The sequence below is a fragment of the Dasypus novemcinctus genome, chromosome 21, assembly GCF_030445035.2.
Source record: "Dasypus novemcinctus isolate mDasNov1 chromosome 21, mDasNov1.1.hap2, whole genome shotgun sequence".
Classification (NCBI taxonomy): Eukaryota; Metazoa; Chordata; class Mammalia; order Cingulata; family Dasypodidae; genus Dasypus; species Dasypus novemcinctus.
In genome coordinates this window covers 85586588-85610728 of record NC_080693.1, presented here as the reverse complement: position 1 = coordinate 85610728, position 24141 = coordinate 85586588, and the positions used below count along the sequence as shown (strand labels likewise).

Here is a 24141-nt window from a genome sequence, read left to right as displayed (position 1 = left end):
TTACTGTGCGCACAGCCTTTGGCAGCTACATATCCTGCCTCGTACAGGCGGGCTAGAGTTGAGGCCACGTGTGTCCCCGGCACTGGGCAAGGGGGCTGACCCTGAGCTCCCACGAGGAGCGGCTGGAGAACCCAGGCCCTGTGGAGATGCAGCACAGAAGATCCAAACCCCGCCCCGGGCAGGCCAGGAGGCTGGTGGGGGCCTGGGGTGCACCCCCCTGGCTGAGGCGGTCTAAACCAAGTGCCGTGAGGTGGGGAGCACGGCCTGCCCCGCCTGCTGCCCTTGGAGAGAACACTCAGGACCCCGAGAAGTATGTTTTATTGTTGCTGTTCGTCTACTGGGGCACTGGCGGGGGTGACAGCTCAGCAGCAGGGAAGCGAGAGCCTGACGCCGCCCCCTCAGAGGGCTCTAGGAGCAAGCTCAGGCCATGGGCCCAGGCCAGGCCCACAGGGCAAGGAGACGGCTGGCAGGGCCTCCCCTGAACAGGTACGCACCCCTTCCGAGACCCGGCCCGAGACAGATGGACGGGGCCTGCAGGCTCAGGACAGGATGGGAGGCGCCAGGTGAAGGGTGGGCTAGAGCGCCCAAGATGGGTGGGGCCGCCCCCACTCACAAAAGGGACACGACACCGCAGCACAAGGGACATGGGGCAAGAGGACGGTGGCGAGTTGGAGACGGAGACCGTTGCCGTGGACCGGGTGTTATGCTTGAGCTCTGGGGCAGGGTCAGTCGAAGGAGATGAGCTGTGCTTCGCTGCCCTGCGTGGGCGGCCCCTGAGCGGGCGGCTGGGCCACGGGGGGCTGCTGCTGGGGGGGGCCTCCGGACGGCGCCATCTGCATGGGAGGAACAGGGCAGGGGAGCACACGTCCCCGCCCAGCTCGCCCACCCTACCCCCGGCAGGGGACCCTGCGGTTCACGCCGGAGGCTGCCTGGGCTGAGCCTCTGGCGTCTCCTTCCCTCATGGTTCTGAGACCCAGGTGCCGACGCGTGGGCCTGTGCTCTGCTTCCCAGAGCAGCTCGCTGCTGGGGGCCCAAGCCGGGGGGTCCTGGGGAGGCGGGGCCCACCGTGCCCCCAGCCCGGGGCCACTGGATCTGAGGCTCACCTGCGGGTACACGGGCTGCTGGGCTGAGACGTAGGGCTGCTGGGCGGGCAGGGCCGCGTCCTGGCCGGGGAGGGCGGCCATGAGATTCTGTGGAGGGCAAAATGAGTCCCGGCCCGAGAAAGCAGCAGCGACTGGACAGACGGGGCAGCCTGAGGCTGCGCCAGGCACTCACCTGCATGCTATAAGGCTGGTACCCCATGGAGACCGGCTGGCTGCCCGCGTAGCCCACGGTCCCGGGCTGCGGCGGCTGGGAGAGGGGCGGCAAGCTCGGCGGAGGCTGGGGGGCCACGTTCTGCAGGGGCAGGGCTCGGTGAGGAGGGGGCTCAGCCCCCTGGAGCAGGCCCAGCCGGCCGTGGGGCAGCCACGCCCCGCTCACCTGGTAGCCCTGCGTGGGGGTGGGCTGGTAGGACGAGAAGGCTGGGCTGGCAGCGGGCCCTGCCTGGGCCTGGGGCGCCTGCCCACTGGGGGCCCCTGCTGGGTACATGTAGGCGGTCACCACGCTGGGGTCTGTGTGTGAGGAGGCAAGTGAGACGTCAGCAGGGCCCGGGAAAGGCCAGGGGCCGGCATCCCCTTCCCGGGGCGCCTGCTGGAGGGTCTTGGCTTTTGGAACCAAGTTGAGCCTCTTCCCTGCAGCCTGGGTCACCGTTTCCAAAACTACCGCTTGTGTGTTCTCACAACGTGCAAGTGAGAAAAGACGTCCAGGGTAGACAGGCAGGGGCCCCGCTGGGTGGGCACCCAGCGGGGGGCCGTGCTGCTGGGCTGGAGCTGTGGGAGTAGCAGAGCTGGACCTTGGTCTTAAACGCCAGCCACCCCCGAGGAGCCCGGGGCTCCCGGAAGATGCTGATTCCAAGGCCGAGAAAGGACAAGGAAGGACGCTGATGTGGTGGGGGCGTGTCAAGTACACCGGGCCCGGCCAAAGGGCCCCAGACCGAGCACCAAATACACAGGTGGGAGAGGACCACCGCCTGGGAGCAAACAAGCCCGAGAACCCAGCTTGCTGTGAAAGAAGCGGCTAGAAAGGGAGAAGGGAGAGTACGCCCTACGACAGAAAAAGAATTAGGGGAAACGGACTTTGGCCCAGTGGTTAGGGCGTCTGTCTACCACATGGGAGGTCCAAGGTTCAAGCCCCGGGCCTCCTTGACCCGTGTGGAGCTGGCCATGCGCAGCGCTGATGCGCGCAAGGAGTGCCGTGCCACGCAGGGGTGTCCCCCGCGTGGGGGAGCCCCACGCGCAAGGAGTGCACCCCGTAAGGAGAGCCGCCCAGCGCGAAAGAAAGTGCAGCCTGCCCAGGAATGGCGCCACCCACACTTCCCGTGCCGCTGAGGACAACAGAAGCGGACAAAGAAACAAGACGCAGCAAAAGGACACAGAAAACAGGCAACCGGGGGAGGGGAGGGGAATTAAATAAATAAAAATAAATCTTTAAAAAAAAAAGAAAAAGAAAAAGAATTAGCACGCGCGGGAGGGACACAGCCAGGACAGGATGCTCGATCAACACCACAGTGAGAGATGCAGGCCAGACTCAACGGGGGCCACTCGTGGGCGCATCTGAGGCCACCTCCCCCTGGCCAAGGGGCCAACGAGCAGCTGACCAGGAGGGACACCGGCAGAGCCCTCCTAAGTCAGGGCTCGGCCCTTGCCCCAAGAGGCTTCCAGGGCATTCTGGCCCAAGCGCAGGCCCAAGACCTCGTCACGAGGCAGCAGCAAAACCCCGGCCGAGGGCACCTCTGCACCCGCCGGCCAGCGCGCTTGGAGACGTCAGTGTCAGGACGAGGCTGGGCCGGGGTCGTGCGTGGCACAGCCGATGCAGCGCTCCCTGACTGAGAGAGGCCACGGAGGCCGGGGAAGGCGGCCGCCTCATTCTCAGCAGCGCCCGGTGGTGTGCCAGCGGGCAGAGGGGTGCCAGCGCACTCCCAGCGGTCGGGAAAGAGCGTGTGTGCATGGGCGTGAGCACGCGCAGGAAGACGCGAGGCTCACGCTTGGGGAAGGTGCGAGATTCTTTGTACTGCTCTTGTCAGCTTTCTGTGAATCTAAAATCACGTCAACGTAAAAGCAAAGGAAAAAACGTGGTCGGAGGCGCGTCTCGGCTAGTCGTGGCCCGTCCCCCAGCCCATTACCTGCTCCGCTCACGGACATGCCCGGGTAGGAGCCGCCGGCCGGGCCGGGCTGGTTCAGGTACACGGCGTGCATGGGGGAGCCTTCCACGGAGCCGGCCGGGCTGAAGGTGCTGGGGAAACTGGCCGGGCCGGAAGGCTGGTAGATGACGGCCCCCGCTGTGGGCATGGCCTGCAGCTGGGGACAGAGAGGAAGAGCCCGTGAGGGCTGGCCCCAGCCGCGGCCTTGGTGGGCAAGGCGCGGTGGGCGCGTGCCTGCGCGTAGGGCAGGGAGAAGGCCGGCATCTGGGCGCGCATCTGGATCGTCTGCTTCTGCTGCTCCAGCCGCATCTGCCGCTCCTTCTCCTGCTCCTGCAGGCGCTGGATGGCCAGCTGCCGCTGCACCTCCAGGTACTCCTGCGGGGACGGTGCACCTGTCAGGCCGGCCTTGCCCGGTGCCACCTGCCCGGCCCCGAGAGCCCGCCGCACCTGCTTCTTCTGCCGCATGATCTCAAGCTTCTGGGCCAGCTGGATCTGGCGCTGGCGCTCGGCCTCCTCAGCTGCGCGGCGCAGCTTCTCCCGGTGCTCCTCCCGCAGGGCGCTGAGTGCGCCCCGGGCGTCACGGATCTGGGCCAGCTTGTCCTGCAGGCCCTCGTAGTACACTGTGGGGACAGGGCAGGGCGCTCAGCTCGGCCTGGCCGGCCGTGGCCCCCAGGAGGGCGCCCCGCCCGCCCCTGGGCACGCACGCCGGCGCTCGTCCAGCTGGTTGAGCAGCTCGAGCAGCTGGGGGTGCATGCCGTTGATGGACTGGAAGAGCGAGAGCACGGCCGAGTCGTTGGTGATGCTGCGGCCGCGCACGTGGTTGCTCTTGAGGCGGTTGACGAAGGTGCTGACGGCGTTCTGCAGGCCCTTCAGGAACTGCCCGTGGCTCTCCTCCGCCTCCCCGTTCTGGTACTGCTGCCGGGACACGGGGCCCTGCTGGGGACCGGCTGGTGCTCGCCACGCCCCCGCCCCCTCCCACGAGTGCAGAAACCGAGGCGCGGGGAGCGCAGGGCAGGGCTGGCTGGCTCTTGGGCCCTCGGGCCTGCCTTGTGGGTGCCAGGCCGCTGGTCACTCACTGCAACGCCAGCAGAGGCCTGGGGCCCAAGGAACGCCAGAGTGACTAGGGGCTCGGGGCTCATCTGGAAGAGTGACCCCGGGGTCCTGGACACAGCCACACCCCGGCCCAAAGAATCGCAAGCTCTTGGGACAGAAGGTCTGCAGGTAGAGCTGCCGCGGCGCCAGGCGGAGGCCCAGGCAGGGTCCCTCGCTCCAGCTCGCCCTCCTGTGACGACGGGGGCCTCACCCCGCGCGGCAGCACTTCCCACAGCCCACCTGGGTGCTGAGCTCGGCTCACCTCGCTGAAGGGCCCGCTGGAAGAAGCAGGGGGCTGAGCGTCTGTCTCGGGAAGGGGTGTCTGGAAGAGACGGGGGCTCAGCAAGACCGGGCCCTTCCCGGCACCCCCCGCCAGGAGCGCAGGAGCCCCGCTCACCTCGGCCATGCTGGCGGGAGCTGCGTGGCCCTCTGTGGGCTGGGCGGCCGGCTCCGCCAGGGGCACAGGGGCCGACGGCGTGGGGCTCCTCCGGGCCTCCTCCTGCCTCTTCTCCCAGTAGTTGCGGTTGAGGTACCGGGCGAGCTGGCGGGAGGCAGGGAGAGGAGTCAGCGCCCAGACCAGGGCACGTGGGGCGGCGCGGCACGGGCTGCAGGGCCCTCACCTCGGGGTCGATGTCCTCAGCCAGCGGCGCTGACGAGTTCTGGGGAGAAGAAGGGGTTTGAGGCGGCGGCAGGAAGGGGCGCAGTCCCCCCGGCCTCACCTCCCCGCTGCCGGCAGTGCTGAGGCAGGGACCCCAGAGCCCGCCCTCAGGGCCAGGGACGCACAGCGTGTGGTTTCTGAAAGCCACCGGGCTACCTGGGACGCCTGCGAGGGCGGCGCTCCTGAGGTGCCCCCACCCTGCACTGCCCCAGCCGCCCTCCGCCGCACCTCCTCCTGGGCCGCCTCACTGTCCCCTGGTTCTGGGCACTGAGGCTGGGAGGCGCAGACATTTGAGCCTCCCGGCGGGGCCTTGGGGCTGCCGGCCACCCCCTGGTTTTGCCCGCACAGGAAGGCGCCTCTGCCCCAGGGCAGCCCTCGAAAGCGCTGCCACCTCCTCCGGGGGCCGGGCTGGGACCCTCCTCCGTGCAGGGAGAGTGGAGAGTGGGGCAAGGTGGGCGGGGGGTCTCACCACGGGGGAGGAGTACAGGCTGCTGGCAGGGGGCGCGGACGAGGTCACAGGCGCGGGCTCTGCCTTTGGGTACGCGGTGTAGGAAGACTTTTGTCTCTGAAACAACCAGAAAGCAGGCATAACTCCCAGAGCAGCAGGGCCGGGTGCACAAGGCGGCAGCCCACCCCAGCACCGGCAGCCCAGGAAGGCGGGCCTCCCGGCACCTGCTCACCATCCGCTCCTTCTCCTCGGCCTCAGACTGCGACAGGGCGAGCGCCAGCTGCAGCTCCTCCTCCTCCTGCAGGGCGGCCTCGTCCCTCTTGGGGGGCAGCTGTGCATAGACGAGGCTGGGTGAGGAGGCTGTGGGGCGCCTGCGGGCTGGGGCGTGGGGAGCCGCCTACCTGCGACTGCTGCGAGAGGGGGCTGGTCAGGTACTCCGGGGGCAGCTCGGTGCTGGCAGGCGCCTTCCCTTCCGCCTTCCTGGGGGCACAGCAGGGCGCTGCAGAGCTGGGTGCGGGTGCCACCCTGCCCCACCGTGGTTCCGCCACGTGCACCCAGGAAGCTCCCGCCAACCGCCCGAGGGAGAAGGATGGGCTCTGCAGACCACCCCGGGAGAGAGCGGACAGGACTGCGCCTCTGGGAGGCCACAGGCTCCTCTGCGCAGAGGCTGACCCCGCCAGCCAGACCGGGCGCTGGGAGCGTGCGGCAGGGACCTTCCCAGGCAGCAGCACCCACGTGGGAAGGGGCGGGAGAGCAGAACCATCACGACCGCTGGGGGCCGCCCGAGGCTGCGCCAGCAGCCTGGGAAGGCAGGACGCGCCCCATGGCAGGAAGCCAGCTGCCGCTACGGGGCAGCGAACCCGCCCCTGCCTCCATCACTGCGCTGCCCATCAGCTGCAGCAGACAGCCAATCAGCGACAGCGCAACTTCTCGTGAAAGACGAGGGGAGTGGCGTAGGGCGGAGCGGCCGCAGGCCCCCGACAGGCACAGGAACCCCCACAGCCGGAGGCCCCCCACGGCCGCAGGCCCCCGACAGGCACAGGAACCCCCACAGAAGGAGGCCCCCCACGGCCACAGGCCCCCCACGGCCACAGGCCTCCGACAGGCACAGCCCCCCCACAGGCACGCCCTCGTTCCTGTGGCCCCTGTGAGGACACGGTTCTGGCTTTGATCACGAGAAAACACCAGGCCCGAGGGCAGCCCCTAAGCCAGGACGCCCCGGCGGCGCAGTGCCTCGACGGGCAAGAACGCCCGGAACCCTGCGCCTGGCTCAGGCTAAGGGGGTGACAACCCAGGGCAGTGGCAGCACGTGGCCCTGCACGGAGCCTGATGGGAACAAGCGGCGAGAGTGGGGCAGAGGACGGCCTTGTCCAGAGGAGACGCCTGCCAGGTGCTGGAATGGGGCGCGGCGCGGGTGACGCCCATGGCAGAGTGGCTGCCAGTGGACAGCAAGGGGCACAAGCCGAGGTCTCTGCAGCAGAATGTGAACCCCAGCGCTGCCCGGCCCGCGCGACCCTTGAGACTCTTCGTAAGTTTTAATTGTTCCTAAATGGGAGAGTCACGCGCCCGAGGACACCTGGCACCGAGAACCTGGTCAGTGGCCCGCCGAGCCTGTGGCTGCGAGGCTGGGGTCCTGCCTGCCCAGAGCCGCCGCCTTGTGCCTGGGCAGCAGGCGAGCCGAGGGGTCTCAAGATCCCAAGTTCTCGGACCTTTGGCCCACGGAGGCTGGGCGCCCAGTGGACAGGAGAAGCGACTCCCACCCAGAGAGCCGGGGTGGGGGGCGGGAGGGAGCGGGGCGGGGGGGCGGGCGCGGGCCACCCACTTGTTGAGCTGCTCGTAGCAGGGCTCGCACACCCGCACCTCCTTCTCGAAGCCGAACTTGGGGATGGTGGAGCACTTGGAGGAGCACTTCCCGCAGAAGATCTGCCCGCAGGCCCGGCAGTGGTGCTGCGGGTGGCAGGGGCAGCCGGTCAGGGGCCCGGGCTGATCCCCCCACCGGCCAGGGCGTCGCCCGAGGCTGTGCCCTCTGCTGCAGTGGGCAAGGCAGGGCGGCCGCCGGGCAGGGGCCGGGGAACCCGCCTCCCAGGAGGCCCGTGCCAGCCGCCGTGTGGGGAAGGCATTCAGGGAGAGGCAGTGAAGAGCCGGTCGCTGGACCACACGCATGGCCGGGGCGGCCACAGCACCGCATGGGACTCCCTGACGCAGTGCTCCCGGCTGCCTGTAGACATCCCGAGGCCCCCACGCCTCAAGTGAGGGGCTCGTGGGGACCTGGGGACGGGGCAGCTGGAAGGGCTGGGCCGGAGAGCCAGGTGCCCAGGAAAAGCAGTGACACAAACAGGGACCCCAGCCCCAGGTGACACGGAGGCCCGCCCCAAGGGCCGACGCCCCCAACTGCTAAGCTCGCTGGGCCCCCACGGCGGGCAGCATCCTCTCACCTTGCGCGTTACCACGCCAAACTGCACGCGGCACCGGTGGCACTCCTCTGCGTCCACCCAGTCCGGAGCCTGCGGGCGAAGGGCAGCGTGGAGGGCGGCGGCGCCAGGCAGGCCCCACCCCATGGCGTCTCCCCAAGCAGGTGGGTCGCGGCATGCACCCGCCCCTCCTGCAGGCACGACTCCCAGCCGGTGCTCGCAGCAGGTGGATGCTTGCCCCCCGGCCCACCGCGAGCCGCAGCCCAGAGGCACCTGGAGCCGCCCGCCACTGGGGGCGAGGCCAAGCCGCAGGCGCAGCGGCCGCGCCACACAGGCCCCCCAGCTCGGGGCCCCAGCCGGCCCCTTGCCTCCTCGGCCCTCCCTGCCGCCCTCCGCCCACTCACTCTCTCTGCAGCAAACATGGCGTCGCTCTCCTTGAATTCTGGGAAAGCATGTCCTGAAGAAAGAAGACCGCGGTCACCACCGAGAAAGGCCCGGCCTGGGGCCTGTGGGGGCCACCAACGCCGCAGCCCCCCAGGAGCACAGCGCTCCCTGCAGGGGTGGCGCATGCCAGGGGGGAGGTTTGGGTGGGACTGGGCCACAGCAGGCCCCACGTGGCCTTGCTGCACAGCCCGGGCCCCAGGAGGCGGCTGGCCGGGCCAGTTCCCCAAACGCCGCTGCCCCCCGCGTCGAAACACCAGCAGCCCTCGCTGCGTCTGCGCCCCTGGCTCTTCCATCTGCCCCTTGCCCTCCACCCCCAGGATTAAGAGCCAGAGGTTCCAAGCCCAGACCCTCGAGGACGCCTGGGAACGTGACGGTCCCCGGCCCTGAAGTGTGGACAAGGCAGGCCCCCAGCCGTGCGGCCGGGGTCGGGGTCGGGGTCGGGGCCAGGGTTGGGCCTGGGACTCACGAGGCCTCGACAGGAACTCCCACCCTCGCCACACGCTCCCGCGCAGCCCCCCTGCACACCTCGCTTCCAGACCCCGGCGAGGGCTGCAGGCTCCTGGCGGGGGCTTGGCACCCAGAAGCCCCCGGCCCGGAAGGTCCCCCAGGCCCCGGCAGCGCCCGCTCACTCAGCAGGCCCCGCCCACGCCCGCAGTCTCGCAGTGTCCCCACAGCCCCCTGCCCTCTGGCCCGACCTCCTTCCGGGGCGTCCCTTCTCAGGGCCGGGCCTGTGTCACCCGTTGTAGCCCCCGCTACACGCCCCCCAGCACTCGCAGCTCTCTGGGGCCCCCGACAGTGAGGTGGTCTGGACAGCGCCCTCGGGACACCTCCCTTGGCCCCCGGGGGCTGCCTGGTCCATGCCCCACTCCAGGCGGGTGTCATTCGCGACCCCCGGGGGGCCCAGCCACAAGGGGCACCTCGGGCTGCGCGGGCCACCCCAGCCCTACCTTCCACCTTCATGATCTGGTAGGTGTCCTGGACCACCTTGTACTTGGGCTCGTTCCGGAAGGCGTGTGCCCAGGCCTGGATCAGGTACAGGACCTTGTTCCGGACGTTTGCTTCCACCTGCCTCTGCAGAGGGGACAGACGGGGACGGTGGGTGACCAGAGCCGGGGTGGGCAACGCAGCCTCAGGAGGCGGGTGCAGGGCCCATCGCAGTCCAGGCGTCCCCGAGGACGAGCCTCTCCCGCTCGCTGGCCCGGGGCCTGGACTGTGCTTTAGGCCCTTGGCAAAACCCAGGGGGCCGCCGACCTTGAACCCCTGCCCACCCCCGCGTTGACGGCCCCCCCGGCCCTGGCTAGCCGCGGCCTTCCCTGTGGCCCTCCAGCCACCTCCAGCCCATCAGCCGGGGTGTGAGGACGCAGCCAACGCGGTCCAGCCCGGGGCGCCCCGGGCCCTCGTCCCCACAGGCCTGGAGAGAGGCGCAGGGTGCGGCGTGGGCTCGGCCATCCCTCCGGAACATCCCAGATGGAAGCTGGCTCGAGGCCTTGGAGCTGCTGCTTCCGCCGGGCCCAGCACAGCCCGTCACATTTCTAGAGCATTCCGAGAAGGCTTCCACGTAGAACGCAGAAAGGAGGAGGAAGAGAAGCCGAAGACTGCTCCGAGGAGACACCAGCCGCACCGCACGTGCGAGGCCTCGGCCCTCCCCGAGACCCGTCCACCTCCAGGCACTGGACGCCGCGCCCCCTCCCCGAGCAGGAGGAAGCCCGTTTAAAGGACTGACGGGACAAACGAGACGCGGCCGCGTGGAGGCGAAGGAAGAGTCGGGCCTCGACTTCCCTCCTGCTCCCGGCAGGAAGGCGGGCAAGCTGCCGGGCGGGAACAGGTGGGCCTGAGGATCCGGCCCGGCGCTGGAGGGCACACCCGCCCCTCGGTGCCTGCGCTGCCCGCTGCCCACCCCCCCAGCCCCAGGGACCCCCTGCATCCCCACCTCACACGGCCCCGGGTCACCTCTTGCATCACAGTCCCGGCCCCTGCCCTGGAGCTGGGGACGCTAGAGGACCTTTCCTCCTCTCCCAGCAGCCTCCTGGCCGCGCTGACCTCCAGGCCTCGTCTGGCCCCGAGCTCTCCACAGGCTGCCTGCGCCTGAGGGCCCCGACACCTGCCTGCTCGTCTGCAGAGCTCCTCCTGCCACCCTGTCTGCCCACTGGTGAGCGCCCGCTGCCTCCTCCGGAGCCCTCCCCGGCTGCCCAGGACAGCAGGTGTCTCCTTGGGCCCAGGCAGTCCAGCACCTGGGGCTGGACCCCACCGGCCCACGTAGCGCAGGGACTGCGCGTGCGCCTCCGCGGGCTCGGCCTGCCCCAGCATGTGGCCCGCAGCCCCGCCCCACCTTCAGCAGCTCCTTCAGCTCCTCCATCGTCTGCTTGTTGGCCACCTCGTCGTGCACTGTCTGCCCACAGTTCTTCACCACGGACTCCATGACCTGCAGGCCGCGGCGCGTCACGGGGCTGCACCTCCTCCTCCGCGCCACCGCCGTCCCACGGGAGACCTCCCAGGCCGCCGGACGCCCCGGCCCACAGGGGCACCCCAGCTGGCTGCTCCCTCAAGAACGAGGTGGAAAGCCCGCCTGCAGGTAGAGGGTCACCGACCACAGGACGGGGCCCTGCCAGCTGTGGGGAGGAGCCGAGCTGCACCACCTCCCCCCCAGTCTGCTCATGCACACTCGAGCCTCGCCAGGCAGCTCCCCTGCCGGCCGAGGGGGCCCGTGGGAGTGGGAGGGAGCGCGCTGGCGCGCGGGGCTCCGTTACCTCCAGGGCATACAAGGCCACGTGCGGGTTCTTGTCGTTGACCTTCTTCTTGATGGAGCTCACAGCGTATTTTGCTCTAAAAGAACAAGGTATCAGTTGGAAACAGAAAAGGAAAAAGAAAATTTCAGTGACTAAATCAACCACATGCATTCTTCCTCCTTGGTCCTCGCAAAACCCTGTGAAACGCCAAGGGCTGCATCTATCTCCAAGATGCTGGGAAGTCCCGGGGCCCTCTGCGCCCTCCACGCCCCCAGCCCAGAGCCCACGCGGTTCTCCACCCAAAGGCCCATCACCTAGAACACCGCTACCTCAGGACAGTGTGCAGCCATCCTCCAACCTCCGGGCACGGCCCCCCACTCTCTGCGTGCCCCCAGCCCCGAGCACGGCCCCCCTCTTCTGCGTGTGTCCCCCACCCCTGAGCATGGCCCCCCACTCACTGTGTCCCCCATCCCCGAGCACGGCCTCCCCACTCACTGAATCGCTGCGTGCTCCCATCCCCGAGCATGGCCCACTGCCCCCGAGCACGCCCCTACTCACTGCATGCCCCCACCCCCGATCACGCCCCCCACCCCCAAGCACAGCCCCCCATTTGCTGCATCACTGCGTGTCCCCCACCCCCGAGCATGCCCCCCACTCACTGCGTGTCCCCCTGGCGGATCATGTCGCAGATCTGGAGGATGGACTCCCAGTCCGTCTCCAGCAGCAGCTGGCTGGTAGCTTTGTCTGAGGAGGAAACAAGCCTCTAAGGGAGCGGCCCCCTCTGGGCTCCCGGGACAGCAGCAGGGCTGGGGGCTCCCTCTTCCACTCAGAGCAGGCCTCGGGCTACACAACGTGAAACCCTCACGGAGAACAACTACAGCCTCCACAGATGAGAAGGAAACTGCTTAGAAAACAGCAGGGGAGGCCAGGAGGTGCCAGGGGCTGCTCCAGGGGCTTCCTGAGAGTTATGCCAATTAACAGCCAATTCTCAGGAAGTGGACTTGGCCCAACGGATAGGGCGTCTGCCTATCACACGGGAGGTCCGCGGTTCAAACCCCGGGCCTCCTTGACTCCTTGCTGATGCACGCAAGGAGTGCCGTGCCACGCAAGGGTGTCCCCGCGTAGGGGAGCCCCACGCGCAAGGAGAGCCGCCCAGCGGGAAAAAAGAGCAGCCTGCCCAGGAGTGGTGCCACACACACGGAGAGCTGAAGCAGCAAAACGAGACACAGATTCCTGGTGCTGCATGACAAGAATGCAAGAACAACACACAGCGAATGGACACAAGAGAGCAGACAATGGGGGGGGGCATAAATAAAAAATAAATCTTTAAAAAAAACCCAGCCAATTCTTGTGCAACCCCGTGAGCCTGGGACGGCTTTCCTCCTCTTTACAGACGAAGAAACTGAGGCAGAGAGGTGAAGGCAAAGTCACTAGCCCAAGCCACGCAGCTGCTCACCAGCCACGCCAGGACTCACTCGAACGCCACGCGAGGCTGCTTCTCACTGAGGCCCGGATCACTCAGCACTTAACCTATCAGGTGGAAACCTAGCTGCGCAGCCACTGGAGGTCCGCGGCGTGGGCCTAGGACTCGGCTGCAGGTACTCGGAGGGACGGAGGCAGAGCTGACCTCTAACCAACCCCTGCAGTCTCTCTGTGCCAGCGTGGCCTGGGACAGACAGACGCTCTGTGAGGTGCTACCGTTCAGTTCTCGGCTGCCTGAAACATCTCCCACGGAGACATACGAACGACCTAACCAGCCACGCCCGGTCTCGGTGTTCACCCTGCAGTTAACTTTTGAGTTTATCCTCGAAGTGCTGAACCACCTGTGAGGCTCAGACACTCGCTATGCTTGTTCTAAGAGGCCCCTCAGAACCACATTCAGAGAAGGAGCGGCTTCGGGCTGAAAGGGCATCCAAAAAGCCTGTCCCAGACCCATTTTCCCTAAGGGGGGGGCCTGCACATTAACGTCCATTTTCTTCAAAACCTGGAAATCCGGGAGGCTCCGATAGTATCAGTTCTACACCCCTGATGGGGAGGACGTGCCTTCCTAAACCTCTGCGCGCTCTCATGAACAAGGGCAGGGCTGAAGAGCGCTGGCTTGGTACTGTCCAATAGTACCAGTTCCTCCCTCTGGGGCCCAATGTTTGGTTAGGAACTCCAAATCCCACACAACCTGCCCTGTTCTAAAACACATTTTTTGGACTCTTGAGACTTTGGCATCTGATTGAGTCACCCACTTCATGACTCAGGAGTTCTCACACCTGGCCCACTCGGTCAGATGCTCGTTATTCAGTAAGCAAAGCCCTGACGACTGACCTGGGGGAAATCTACAAACTGCCTGGTTTGCGGGACCCGGCTGCGGTGTTGCCCGCGGGACGCACCGACATCCCCGCTCGGCCTCGGCCGCCAGATGGCCAGGATCGCCGAGAATCCCCGAAACGGTGAAGCCGGGGACGGGACGCCGATCCCAGAGGAGGAGACACGCCTCGGAGCGGCCCTGGGGAGCGGGGCGAGGGGGCGTCGCGCTGTCCCGACCGCCGCCCCCCTCCAGGGACCCCTCGGCCCCTCCCGGCCTCGGCACGGGGCACCCCGCAGGGCCCGAGAGAAGCCCCCGACTCGGCGCGCGGGCGGACGCGCGGGGCGAGCGAGCGCCCCCGGTCGGCGGGGCGCGGGGGCACGTTACCTAGGAGACGCTCGAAGGTGCCGCTGCCTCGCCCCATGGCGACCTCAGACCCGGACCCAAAGCCGCGGGCGCTCCCTAGCTCCGAGGTGGCGCGCCCCCCGACTTCCGCTTCCGCCTTCTCGGGGTGCGCGCACGCGCACGTCTCCGGGCGGTGCCCGAGAGCCGACAGGAGGCGGGCCCTTTCCGCCGGTCCCTCTACGCTGTGCGCCGATTGGACCTCGCCCGTGGAGAGGGACGCGCGCCGAGGACCAATGAACAGTGCGGACGAGCGGTCTATCCAATCAGAGTGGAGCGGAGGGCGGGTCTTGCGTCACCACGACGCCGCGCTACGGGTGCCAGGTGGGGCGAGGAGGCGATATGTGTCTGCTGCTGGGGGCCGCAGGCGTCGGGAAGACCCTGCTGGTGAAGCGACTGCAGCATATCCTTCCGCGCTGGGCGGGTGGGCCTGGGTGGGGGGCTGCCGCCTCTGCCTCCGCTCGGGGTCCTTGACCGCACCGCACAGTTGAGCTCCCGGGATGGGAAGGGCAGCCTGGGGGCGCCTCCGCCGACGTGGCCCACGGTAGGTGTCCGCTCCCCGCCTGCCTCCCACGGGGGCTTCCTTCTCGCCTCACCGCTGGCTCCTACCATGGGTGCCCCGTGCCCAGCCGCCCTCGAGGGGTGGGGGTCCCTGTGGCGTGCCGGCAGCTCGCCCCCGTTGCGCTCTCTGTGCATCGTGGTTTTCCCCACAGGTGGGCACCGACCTCACCGACATCGTGGTCCAGAGAACCATCACCATCCGGGAGCTGGGGGGCTGCATGGGCCCTGTCTGGCCCAGTTACTATGGAAACTGCCGTGCTCTCTTGGTGGGTCGCGGGCCCTCGAGTTTCCTTCAGGGAAGGCTGCCTCCAGGGCCCCGCTACGTGGCTTCTTTCCCGCTTCAGGGCTCCGGAGCTAAGGCTAGTGCTCGCAGAGAGCTTGCAATCATCAGAGAAGTGTTCTCTGCCGTAGCTGTCTGACATCCATTCTCTGTTTTGGTCCTCTTGGGCTGGCTCCTTCGTCCCATCTTGAGAGGCCTGTGCCCCAAATTCCCACACAAGAGACTACCACCTGGGTGAGAACAAGTGGGGCCTGGTCATCTCGCACAACCCATTTCTTCTGCTTTGCTCCAAAAGCTCTTAGTTTGAAAGGCCTTATGTTCTCCCCGAGCCAGGCCTCTTCGCTTCACGGGAGTGGGTTTGGAGGGAGTGGATCCCATCCTGGGACTTCCTGGCCTCCTTTTCCTTCTCTCCTAGTTCATGGTGGACGCGTCCAACCCCACCCAGCTCTCTGCGTCCTGTGCACACCTCCTGGAGCTCCTTTCTGCAGAACAGCTGGCAGGAGCATCGTTCCTGATACTCTTCAATAAGATGTAAGGGACTGCAGGCCTTGAGGGAGCACAAGGGCGCCCCAGAGCAGAGGCCCCAGGAGCTTGTGAGGGGTGGGGAGCGGCTGGGGGGGGACGGCGGCCACAAATCTGACGAGGCTTTTCTTGAATTGCAGTGACCTGCCTTGTTACATGACTACAGAGGAGATGAAGTCCTTGATCAGGCTCCCTGACATCATTGCCTGTGCCAAGCAGGCTATCACCACAGCAGAAATCAGTGCCCACAAAGGCACCGGCTTGGCTGGGGTTCTGCGCTGGCTCCAGGACACCCACAAAACAAACAGTTGACCACAAGGTGGGAAAACATGGCTGACCCACTCTTTGGAGAGTGGGCAGAGGACGGCGTTGCTTGCCCTCCAGTGGTCTGATCTTGTAGGGGGCCTAATGACCTAGTGCCAGCCTTGAAAGACAAGGTTCTGTGCTGAGGTGGAGTTTCAGGTAAACCGAGGCACCCAGCACACAGGCTCCAGACATCTGGTCTCTGCATGGCAACACCTGAAAAAAATGTTCTCAGAAGACTGTCCCCAGGACTGGGAGGAGGGGGTCAGCAGGGAGGGCAAGGCTGGCCAGGGGCACCAACGGGGGCTGCTGGGATTTGCCCGCCCTCCCCAGGAAAACCTGCTCCAAGCTGTTTCTGGCACACTGACCGTGTGTCCCCACCGATGACAGAGGCAGACAATGGGAGTATCAGGGTAAGACAGAAACGATTTGCCGGCCTATCTGCGGGCTCATTCACTCCGTGAGTGTTCCCTGAACTCTCTCAGGTGCTAGCTCCTGTGCTGGCTCAGCTTGGTCAGCAGCAGGTCAGGGAGGCACAGGAGGTGCAGGCAAGCGTGTCTTGGGCTCCCCAGGAGGCTGTTGTCCCCAGGGAGCTCACAGGTGTGCCTTCCCCTCATCCCTGCTGTAGTCTACGGCTTTGGCCAGAAGCAGCCTGTGGGAAAACACCTCTTCTGCCTCCTGGGGCTGCTGTAACCTGTCACAACCTGGGTGACTGGAAACAACGTGCATTTCTCTTCTCAGTCCAGTGTCGGCAGGCTGGTTCCTGCTGGCGGCTCTGAGGGAAGACTGGTCCACGCTTCTCGCACGGCTTCTGGTGGCAGCTAGCAGTTGGCGTTCCGTGGCTTGTGGCTTGCAGGACTTCAGTCTCTGCCTCGTTGCCCCGCAGCTATCTCTGGTGTATCTGTCTTCTCCTTATGAAGAAATTAGTCATTGGATTTGGCACCCACCCTGAACCCAGATAATTTCATCCCAAGATCCTCAACTTAATTGCCTCTGCGAAGACCAGGAGTTAGAGTGAGTCGTTTGAGGGCTTCCCTTCCACCCTCTACAGCAGGACAAGCCCTCACGGGCGTGGCTTGAGTGTTTTAGGAACGGTTGGCTTTGTCTTCTCTGGAGGTTCAGGCTCCTTCAACCACACAAGAGGCTCAGGCATCTGCTCCCCCCACAGAGCTTCCAGAGGGCTGGCTGAGGGCCTCAGCATCTGCACTGTTCTAACCGGTATTAGCCAGGGGTGGCCTTGTTCAGACGGTGGGTCATAGGTGCTGCTTGGAAACAGCTCTTTGCACGTCGTACAGGCTGACACAGGCTCGACCTTCTTCACTTCCCAGCTGAAGCAATAAGCCTGGCAGGCACCTCTTTGGGAAGACGTTTTGGCTCCTTGCAGTGGACAGCCTGTGTCACGGCCGGTGCTCCTCCTCAGACACACGGGTCAGTGATCACAGGCCACACCCTTCCCCCCCCCCCAGTAGCACAGTCTCAGTGCCCCCTCCAGGGTCCTTGTAGGAGGGTTCAAAGACAACTTGGGATCCTAATTCATTGCCTAGCAGCCGTTCCCCAATTCCAGAGGACTTTAGCAAAGTGTGGTTAAAATAGTTTGTTCTAGAAGAACCTTTCTGCGGTCAAATTTCATTACATTCTTCACCTAAGGCTGCTGACAGCAAAGCCCCAAAATACATGAAGCAAAAATTGACAGAAGTGGAAGGGGAAATAGAGCTCCAGTAACAGAGACTTCAGTATGTTCCTTTTAAGATTAATAGAACATCTAATCAGATCAATAAAGAACCAGGACTTGAGCAATACGATTAACCACTTAGAGCGAATGGGCGTGTGCGAGACACTGCACCCAAAGACAGGATACGCAGGTGTGTGCGGAACGTTTCCCAGGGCAGAGTGTGTTATGCCATAAATCAAATCTTAATAAATATTTTTAAAATTGAAATTGTCTTCTCGAACCACAATGGTTCGAGAATAGAAACCAACAAAACAATTTTAGAAATCTGTGGAAATTAGCGCACTATTAAACAACCAATGGCTCAAAGAAGAAAGCATAAGGGAAAATGGGAACCAGCAGAGATGAGCACAATGAAAATAACACACTGAAATTTAAGGGATGCAACAAAGGCAGTGCTCAGAAATGTAGAGCTCTAAATGTCTCCATTAAAATGCTCGGCCACTGGCTACACTTTGGATGAACTGTGTGCTTTATTACTACATACCAGTAATATTGATTTGTTTACAGCCCTGCCAAGGCAGGCTCCTGGCCGTGCCGGGCCCTCCAGCTTCCTGTGGCCCAGGAGGAAGGAGTGGAATTTACCCACCTGTCCTGTCAGCCTGCGGGCCGAGGCCCTGATGGGCAAGGGGATGGGGGCGTGGGGAAACCCTGGAGGGCCAGCATGGAAAGCAGCCCCGAGGGAAGGCGTGCTCCTTTGGTCCCCTCCTGAAAATGCTGGCACTGTCGGCAGGGGTCCAGCTGCACGAAGGGGACTGCAGCGGTGAGCCCCGCGGCCGCCCCAGCAGGACCGGCTGGAGAGGCCTGGAGGAAGGGGTGCTGGTCCTGGGGCGCACCGGCCGGTTCTCTGACTCAAGCTGTGCATGACCTCTGACCCCTGACCTCAGATCTCCCACAAGGCAGCTCTGCCTCTGGAAAAGATCCCAGAAAAGGGGGACGGCTCAGGATGGGACAGAAGAGTTGTGAACTGTTTATGTACAGGCACCCAGTGAAAAATGGGCAAAAGTTTTCTCCAAGGAAGACACAGCCAATGAGCTCCTGAGCAGCTCAACACCGTTTCCTTTGGGATTTCATCTCAGAACCACAGGGTACCACTTCACACCGCTAGGCTGGCTGGGCGGAGACAGGTAACGTAAATGTCAGTGAGGCTGTGGTGGAATGGAGCCTCTCAGCTGGGGGAGGTGCAGCCATTGGGGGAAACCACGTGACCTGGCTGCTCCACGCCCAGGGAGACCCAAGAGAAGTGGAAGCTCAGGGAGAACTTGCCCAGAAATGCCCACGCAGCATCAGTCAGAACAGCGAGGGCGTGAAAACCACGTCAACACCCAACAACAGGTGAATGGAAAGCAACACGGGGCCTGTCCACACCACGGAGTACTTGTCAGCCAGACAGCCTGCCGTGTGGACATCACGCCACGTGCCAGGGCTGGCCACAAAAGCCACAACTTTTGTGGCTCCACTCATGAAATGTAAGAGGAAAACCCAGAGCCAGGGAGCAGATGGGGTCACTGGAGGAAGGGGGGATGGAGTGATTATCAACGGGGCCAATGGAAAGGGTTAGGATCCCAGCGGTGCCATTTGCACGACCGTGTGACTTCTAAAAAGGAGACTTGTGCACTGTAATCGGGCAAGCTTCAGAGCATGTAAATTACAGATCAACTTTTGGTTTTTTTTTAGGTACCAGGGGCTGGGGATTGAACCCAAGACCTCATAAGTAGGAAGGCGGCACTCAACCACCGAGCAACATCGGCTCCAGAGCTGGTTTTTCCATGTTTGCTTGTCTGTTTCTAGGAGGCACCAGGACCCAGACCTGGGACCTCCCACGCGGGAAGCCGGGTCAACTGCCTGAGCCACATACACAATTCAAAAAAGAAACAGAAATGACCATAAGCCGGATGCCCATAACGTTTTAATATTCTAGCAAATATAAGAGGTCAAAGGAAAATGGAACCAAACTGGATGGTGGCGAGGAGACTTTGAACCAATTGTTAACGTAGTGAGAAAGATTGTATTCCAATGGGCTTAGTTTCTAGAGGGGGTGAACACTGGTTTACTCGATACAAGAAAATTCACGTTTTCAACTAAGGTTTTCTAAAAAGTGGCCTTTATCTAGAGATTTTTTAAAAACCTGAATTGCCCCATGTGACATCATTTCTGTGAAACTTGAGGAAAAACAACGTCAAGCAGAGCAGTGGTTTCCTGGAGCTGGGAAGGACCGGGTGATGGAAACGGCCCTCTCGACTGCAGTAGAGGTTACGTGGGTTAATAGATATTTGTGAAAATTCATCTTCTACCGGTGATTTATGTCAATAAAGTAGATGTAAATTACAGGACCAGGGAGGGCTCAACCTTTTGTAGTGGGCGCCCCCACGAGGGTCCGAGGCTGCAGCACCGTTTCCCAGGAAGTCCACCTACAACCTGGAAGAGGAGCTGGCAGGCTCGACAGTCAAGAAACAAGAAAACGACCACTGTCCCCAACAGGAGTGACTCTCAACGTGGAGCCTGACTCGGGCACAGACGGTCAGCACTGGGCAGGCAGCGCCAGTGGTAGTGCCGGGCAGAGTGCAGCCCTCCACCCCGCCCCAGACCGCCGCTGTTCCTGGAACGGAACGGGAGGGACGTGCCCACCCAGCCGCGCAGTCTCGGGCCCTGGAGAACCGAGCGCTGCCGCCAAGTTCTCCTGCCCAGGTTCCCCTGACAAACCACAGCGCCACGCTCCAGAGGCAGTGCAGCACCGCCGGTGACCCAGACCAGGGCGAGGAGTCAGATGCCCCCGGGAGTGGTCCTGACCTCCAGCTGTCACAGACCCATCTCCAGCTTTCTCCTGGCCGGGAGGCAGGACGCCTAGGGCTGCTGCTGCTGCTGCTGCTTGAGCGCTCTGTAGGCCTGCACAACCCACGCCCGCTCCTCCTCCACGATCCGCTGCCGGGCCAGCGAGGTGCCAAGCGGCTGCAACGTGCCGCCAGGACCCAGAAGCTTCCTCAGCATCAGCGATTTCTTGCCAGGCTGAGGAAGAGCCACAAAGCAGCTTGAGAAGCACGTTCGGCAAGGAGGCTACCTCAGGTCCGTCTGGACCAGGCTTCCGTGGTGTGGCGGCACAGGGGACAGAGTTGGCAGCCCCCATGCCCGCCCCCTGCTCACCTGGTCCCTGCCCATGCTCCTCCTGGGCTGGGCGGTCAGCTCCGGGGGCTGCAGGGCGACCTCACCGAACCTCACGACATCTGAGGGCAGAACAGCATGCTGGGGCCTGTGCGCCCCACACACAGCAGCCCCGTCCCCCCTGCCCGCCAGGACCCAAGCCGCTGCCTCCTCAGCTAGCCCCGTTGCTGAGGACAGCGGGGGACACCATGGGCCCCGGTTGCATCCACACACACACCCACCACAGCCAGAGCAGGTGGGAGACGCCGGCCAGCAGTGGCCTCCCCTGGCTCCTTCCACCCACCCCAGGAAGGACACCTCGGAACAGCTCCTGTTCCAGCCTGTCTGCCGCCTTCTCCTCCTTTCTCAGCCGGACTTTGTCCAGGCGCCGCTTCTGGAAGCTGGGAAAGAGAACACAATGCTGGCCAGTTGTAAACCCTCATCTCGCCAGGCTCGAGAAGGCAGCAACTGCCCGCATGGGGACCCTGCAGCCATGTGAGCCGGGGTGCTTCTCCACGCCGGCCGCCTCCTATCAGCCCACAGCCCTGTGGCCCACTGGGGAGCGCTCTGGCCCTGGAAGAGGACGAAGTGACCCCGCGCAGGGTACTCAGCAGTATGAGACGTTTTTAGATTCACAACAGGACAGCATGGAGGCTGGGGATGCAGCTGGACCCCTCAGCCTGCGATGCTCCCACAACAAGGAGCCTGCCCAGGGTGATGTCAGCAGGGCCACAGGCCTCACACACGCGTGCCGGACGCGGGAACTGCCGTCTCAACACCAAGGAAGCTGTTCCGCTTTGGGCTGTGTGTGGAATCAACTACCAGTGGTATGACCACTGTCAAGGCGACTGTCGTCACTACAAGAATTCAAACCCCGGGGAAACACAATCCCTCCAACCTTCACGGCCGTCAGAGGACGGCGTGTCTCCTCTACACCAAAAAAATCAGAAAAAGTGTGGCTGTGGCAAACCTTCCTGACTTCTGATGAAAGCGGGCACTGCTGTGCCCAGGCAGTGCGGGGGTAGGAACACGCCACGTCACCCTCAGGCCGTCCGCACGCACCTCGCCTGCTCAGAAGACCCTTTTATAGGGTTGTGGGGCAGCATGGGGGAGCCGCTTATGAGCAGAGCCCCTCTGAGCCTCTAGACCACACTGTGCGGCAGACAGATGGACATCCGCTTAACAAAGAGACCCTGAGACTGTGCAAAGACACAGAACCTCAATCAAGATCGGGGAGGGGCGACATCAGCAGAACAATGGAGGGGGGGCAGCAGCCTTAGGCCCACCCCCATGCCCCCAGCACTGATCCCATGTGGGCAGGCAAGGTCCCTGGGGCTGGCAAGCTCTCCCAGGCTGGTGATGGGCTCGTGGCCCTCAGGCCTTCCCACAAACAGGTGCAGGCTAAGCCAGCTCTGGCCAGAGTGACCAGGCTCCACGGGCTCCCTGGGCTGCCCCCCATCAGCCCTGAGCTCTGATACGGAGAAAACACTTGCGGTGGGAGAAGGGTTTTAGCTCTCTTCCCAGCTCAGGCCCAGCATCCCTTTCTCACGGGATCTAAATCTCTTGGCATCTAAATGCTGTCACTGCAGAAGACACAGTCCCCCTCCCTCGGCCTCCGGGGGAAACCCCAACCCCACGCAGCCCCACTCACGCCTTCTTCCGCTCTGACTTCTCCTTCCTGGGTGCCTCAGGTGCCCCCTGCGCCTCCGGCTGCCGTGCGGCCTGGTTCTTGCTGAGGAACAGCACGTGCTGCGCCTCCTCCTCCATGCGCTGGACGTAGGCCCAGTCTGACTCCCCCCTCCTCCGTGTGAACTTGGGGATGACGATGTCCGGCTCTGATCCCTTGGCTTCCTTCTCCAGCGTCTTCCTGAAGGCCACCTGGGCTGAGGACAAACGGAGACCTCAGAGGGGGCATGAGTGGGAGGGACAGGAGGGGCAGGCCACGCCAAGGGCAGGCCACCCACCCTCGAGTCCCACTCCAAGACCCCGGGAACGGAAGGCCAGGCTCACGCTGGAGCTGCCGACTGCCGCGGCTGGCATCTAGATCGCCCGGTAAGGGCGGCCCCTCCAGATGGGACCGCCGAAGCCCACCAGCACAGGTTGCAGGCTGTCTTCTGAGCATGACCGAAAAAGGAAACAGGAAGCAACCCAAATATCTATCAACAGGTGGCATCGCTGCACTGCCGTAGTAAGCACAGTAGAGCTACAAGCACGACTGCAACTATAGCTGTAAATCCTACTTTAAGTGAAGGCACAGGACACAAGGCAGAATGAAGGAAGCAGAGATGTAGCTTTTATGTTATAACTATAAAAATACAATCTTCCCCTGAAAAGGTTATACAAGAAAATAAGCAGCCATTTTTGTCGGGGAAGACTCTGGGTCTGGAGACAGGGAGATGACATGCTCAGCTTCACGCCTTTTAGAACTGTTGGATTTTTCTGAGCACATGACTGTTTTTAAGTAATTAAAAAGCAAAAAACTGTCAACTGTAGCAAGGTTCAAAACGTACCATCTTCCACGTGGTCTGTGGCCTCCCCTGCCCTGCCTCACCTCTTTATTTTACCAACTTTTTGCAACCATACAAGCCCCAATGAAAAGGCTGTGGTTTAATGCAAATCATTACACAGTATTGCTGTAAAGCCAATCCCACCTTCGGAAAAACAAAGCGTGTACACAAAGAACAAACACCATGGATGCTGGTTTCCAGTGGGTCCAGTGGTCTCTCTGGGTGGCAGAAGCCAGCAGGCAGAGGGACGGCAAGCTTCCATAAGGCCCGAATCCTCCTCCACCCACCATCACTGCAGCACTCTGGTTCAAGCACTCGCCATTTCTTACTTGCCACAGCTTCCCTGGCCTGCCCCTGAATTGCTACACGCCATCTTTCCTGAAAACCTAAAAGTAATCTGATCCTGCCAGCTCCTGCTTAAAAACTTCCTGATGCCTCTGGGTGTACGCTAGCTCTCCACACCCTCGGGCCACTGTGTTACTGCAAGTGCTCCTTCCTCTGCCAGAAATGCCATCGAATTCTTGGGTAATTAAGTGGGCTCTGCCACACACGGGCGAGTGGCTACCAGCACGGGCCTGCTCGTTACCCTCTTTTTTTCTCTTCTTGTTACTGATCGGGTTTTTCATCTCCTGGCGGCTCCTCATGATTTCCCGCAGCCGGAAAGGGATCTCCTGCTTGTCGAGGTTCTCTGGCTTGCAGTTCACTTTCTTTTTTCTTTGCTGGAGGGAGAAGGGAGAGGTGGGGTGAGACTCATTCCAAGTCAAGCATAAGCAGAATCAGAGACACTGAAGCTGGGCTGGGAGCTAGAAACCACACGAGGCCAGGCCTGGCTGCTCAGGCAGGTGCCAGCTCTGGAAGCAGGGGCCTTTCCTCTCCTTCTCACTCAGAGCTCTCCCTGCTGGTCCCCCAGAGGACTGCCAGGGAGACGGGCTCTCCGAAAGCCACAGGGTACTCTGTCCCTTCCAGACCTCAGTCCAGATGGCAAAGAGGGACTCCTGGAACGGGGCAAATGCAAAGCTGGAGACTCTCGCTCACTCCTTTCATTCCACTAAGTACCGAGCGTCGGTTAAGGAACACAGAGCGTGGGCACCTAAGGCAGCCCCGGGCAGAGGCGCAAGAGGGACGGCTTCCTGGGTTCCAGGAAGGAACGCTCCCGGGGTGGGCACCCACCTGCCCTGTGCTGGCCGCGGGGCCGAACACTGCTTTCCCCGCGGGGGCTGCTGCTCCCGCTGCCGCCCCCGCCTCTGCCGTCGTCCCAGGCTCCCAGCCCCGCCAGCCCCTCCATTTGTAGGGCACGCGCTTCCCAGGCGAAGCCGCTTCCGCCCTCGTCGCACGGCCCCGCCCCTGATTGCCACTTCCGCTTCCTGCGCGAAGCTCCTCGCTCAT

General features: G+C 63.5%; 3 protein-coding genes across 10 annotated transcripts; 1 reads left to right on the top strand and 2 right to left on the bottom strand.

The window, feature by feature from the left end:
- Positions 1-302: 302 nt before the first annotated feature.
- HGS (hepatocyte growth factor-regulated tyrosine kinase substrate) lies at positions 303-13842 on the bottom strand. Of its 6 annotated transcripts, none has more exons than XM_071210846.1 (23): positions 13701-13827; positions 12493-12683; positions 11677-11761; positions 11039-11114; positions 10621-10713; positions 9239-9362; positions 8252-8304; positions 7872-7940; positions 7259-7383; positions 5838-5916; positions 5669-5767; positions 5458-5553; positions 4951-4989; positions 4728-4871; positions 4593-4652; positions 3943-4150; positions 3686-3858; positions 3473-3613; positions 3221-3395; positions 1480-1610; positions 1276-1395; positions 1104-1190; positions 303-833 (listed from the first exon to the last, which is right to left on the bottom strand). In XM_071210846.1, exons 3-23 carry the CDS (start codon positions 11697-11699, stop codon positions 726-728), a joined length of 2223 nt encoding a protein of 740 aa, XP_071066947.1. In that variant the 5' UTR covers positions 11700-11761; positions 12493-12683; positions 13701-13827; the 3' UTR covers positions 303-725. The 6 variants fall into 6 exon arrangements, with proteins under 6 accessions (XP_071066947.1, XP_058140871.1, XP_071066946.1 ...); XM_058284888.2 differs by having other exon boundaries at positions 3943-4171; positions 13701-13810; XM_071210845.1 differs by having other exon boundaries at positions 3943-4153; positions 13701-13810.
- Positions 13815-23164, top strand: ARL16 (ARF like GTPase 16). 3 transcript variants are annotated; one of them, XM_058284892.1, is made up of 6 exons: positions 13815-14119; positions 14202-14259; positions 14429-14542; positions 14972-15087; positions 15219-15397; positions 18788-23164. In XM_058284892.1, the coding sequence occupies exons 1-5, from the start codon at positions 14058-14060 to the stop codon at positions 15388-15390; spliced, it is 522 nt and encodes a 173-aa protein (XP_058140875.1). In that variant the 5' UTR covers positions 13815-14057; the 3' UTR covers positions 15391-15397; positions 18788-23164. The 3 variants fall into 3 exon arrangements, with proteins under 3 accessions (XP_058140875.1, XP_058140873.1, XP_058140874.1); XM_058284890.2 differs by lacking the exon at positions 18788-23164 and adding an exon at positions 16123-17568; XM_058284891.2 differs by lacking the exon at positions 18788-23164 and adding an exon at positions 16010-17568.
- Positions 19002-24141, bottom strand: CCDC137 (coiled-coil domain containing 137). The gene is made up of 6 exons (XM_004467516.5): positions 23926-24141; positions 23342-23474; positions 21900-22131; positions 20567-20649; positions 20252-20331; positions 19002-20116 (listed from the first exon to the last, which is right to left on the bottom strand). The coding sequence occupies exons 1-6, from the start codon at positions 24139-24141 to the stop codon at positions 19955-19957; spliced, it is 906 nt and encodes a 301-aa protein (XP_004467573.3). The 3' UTR covers positions 19002-19954.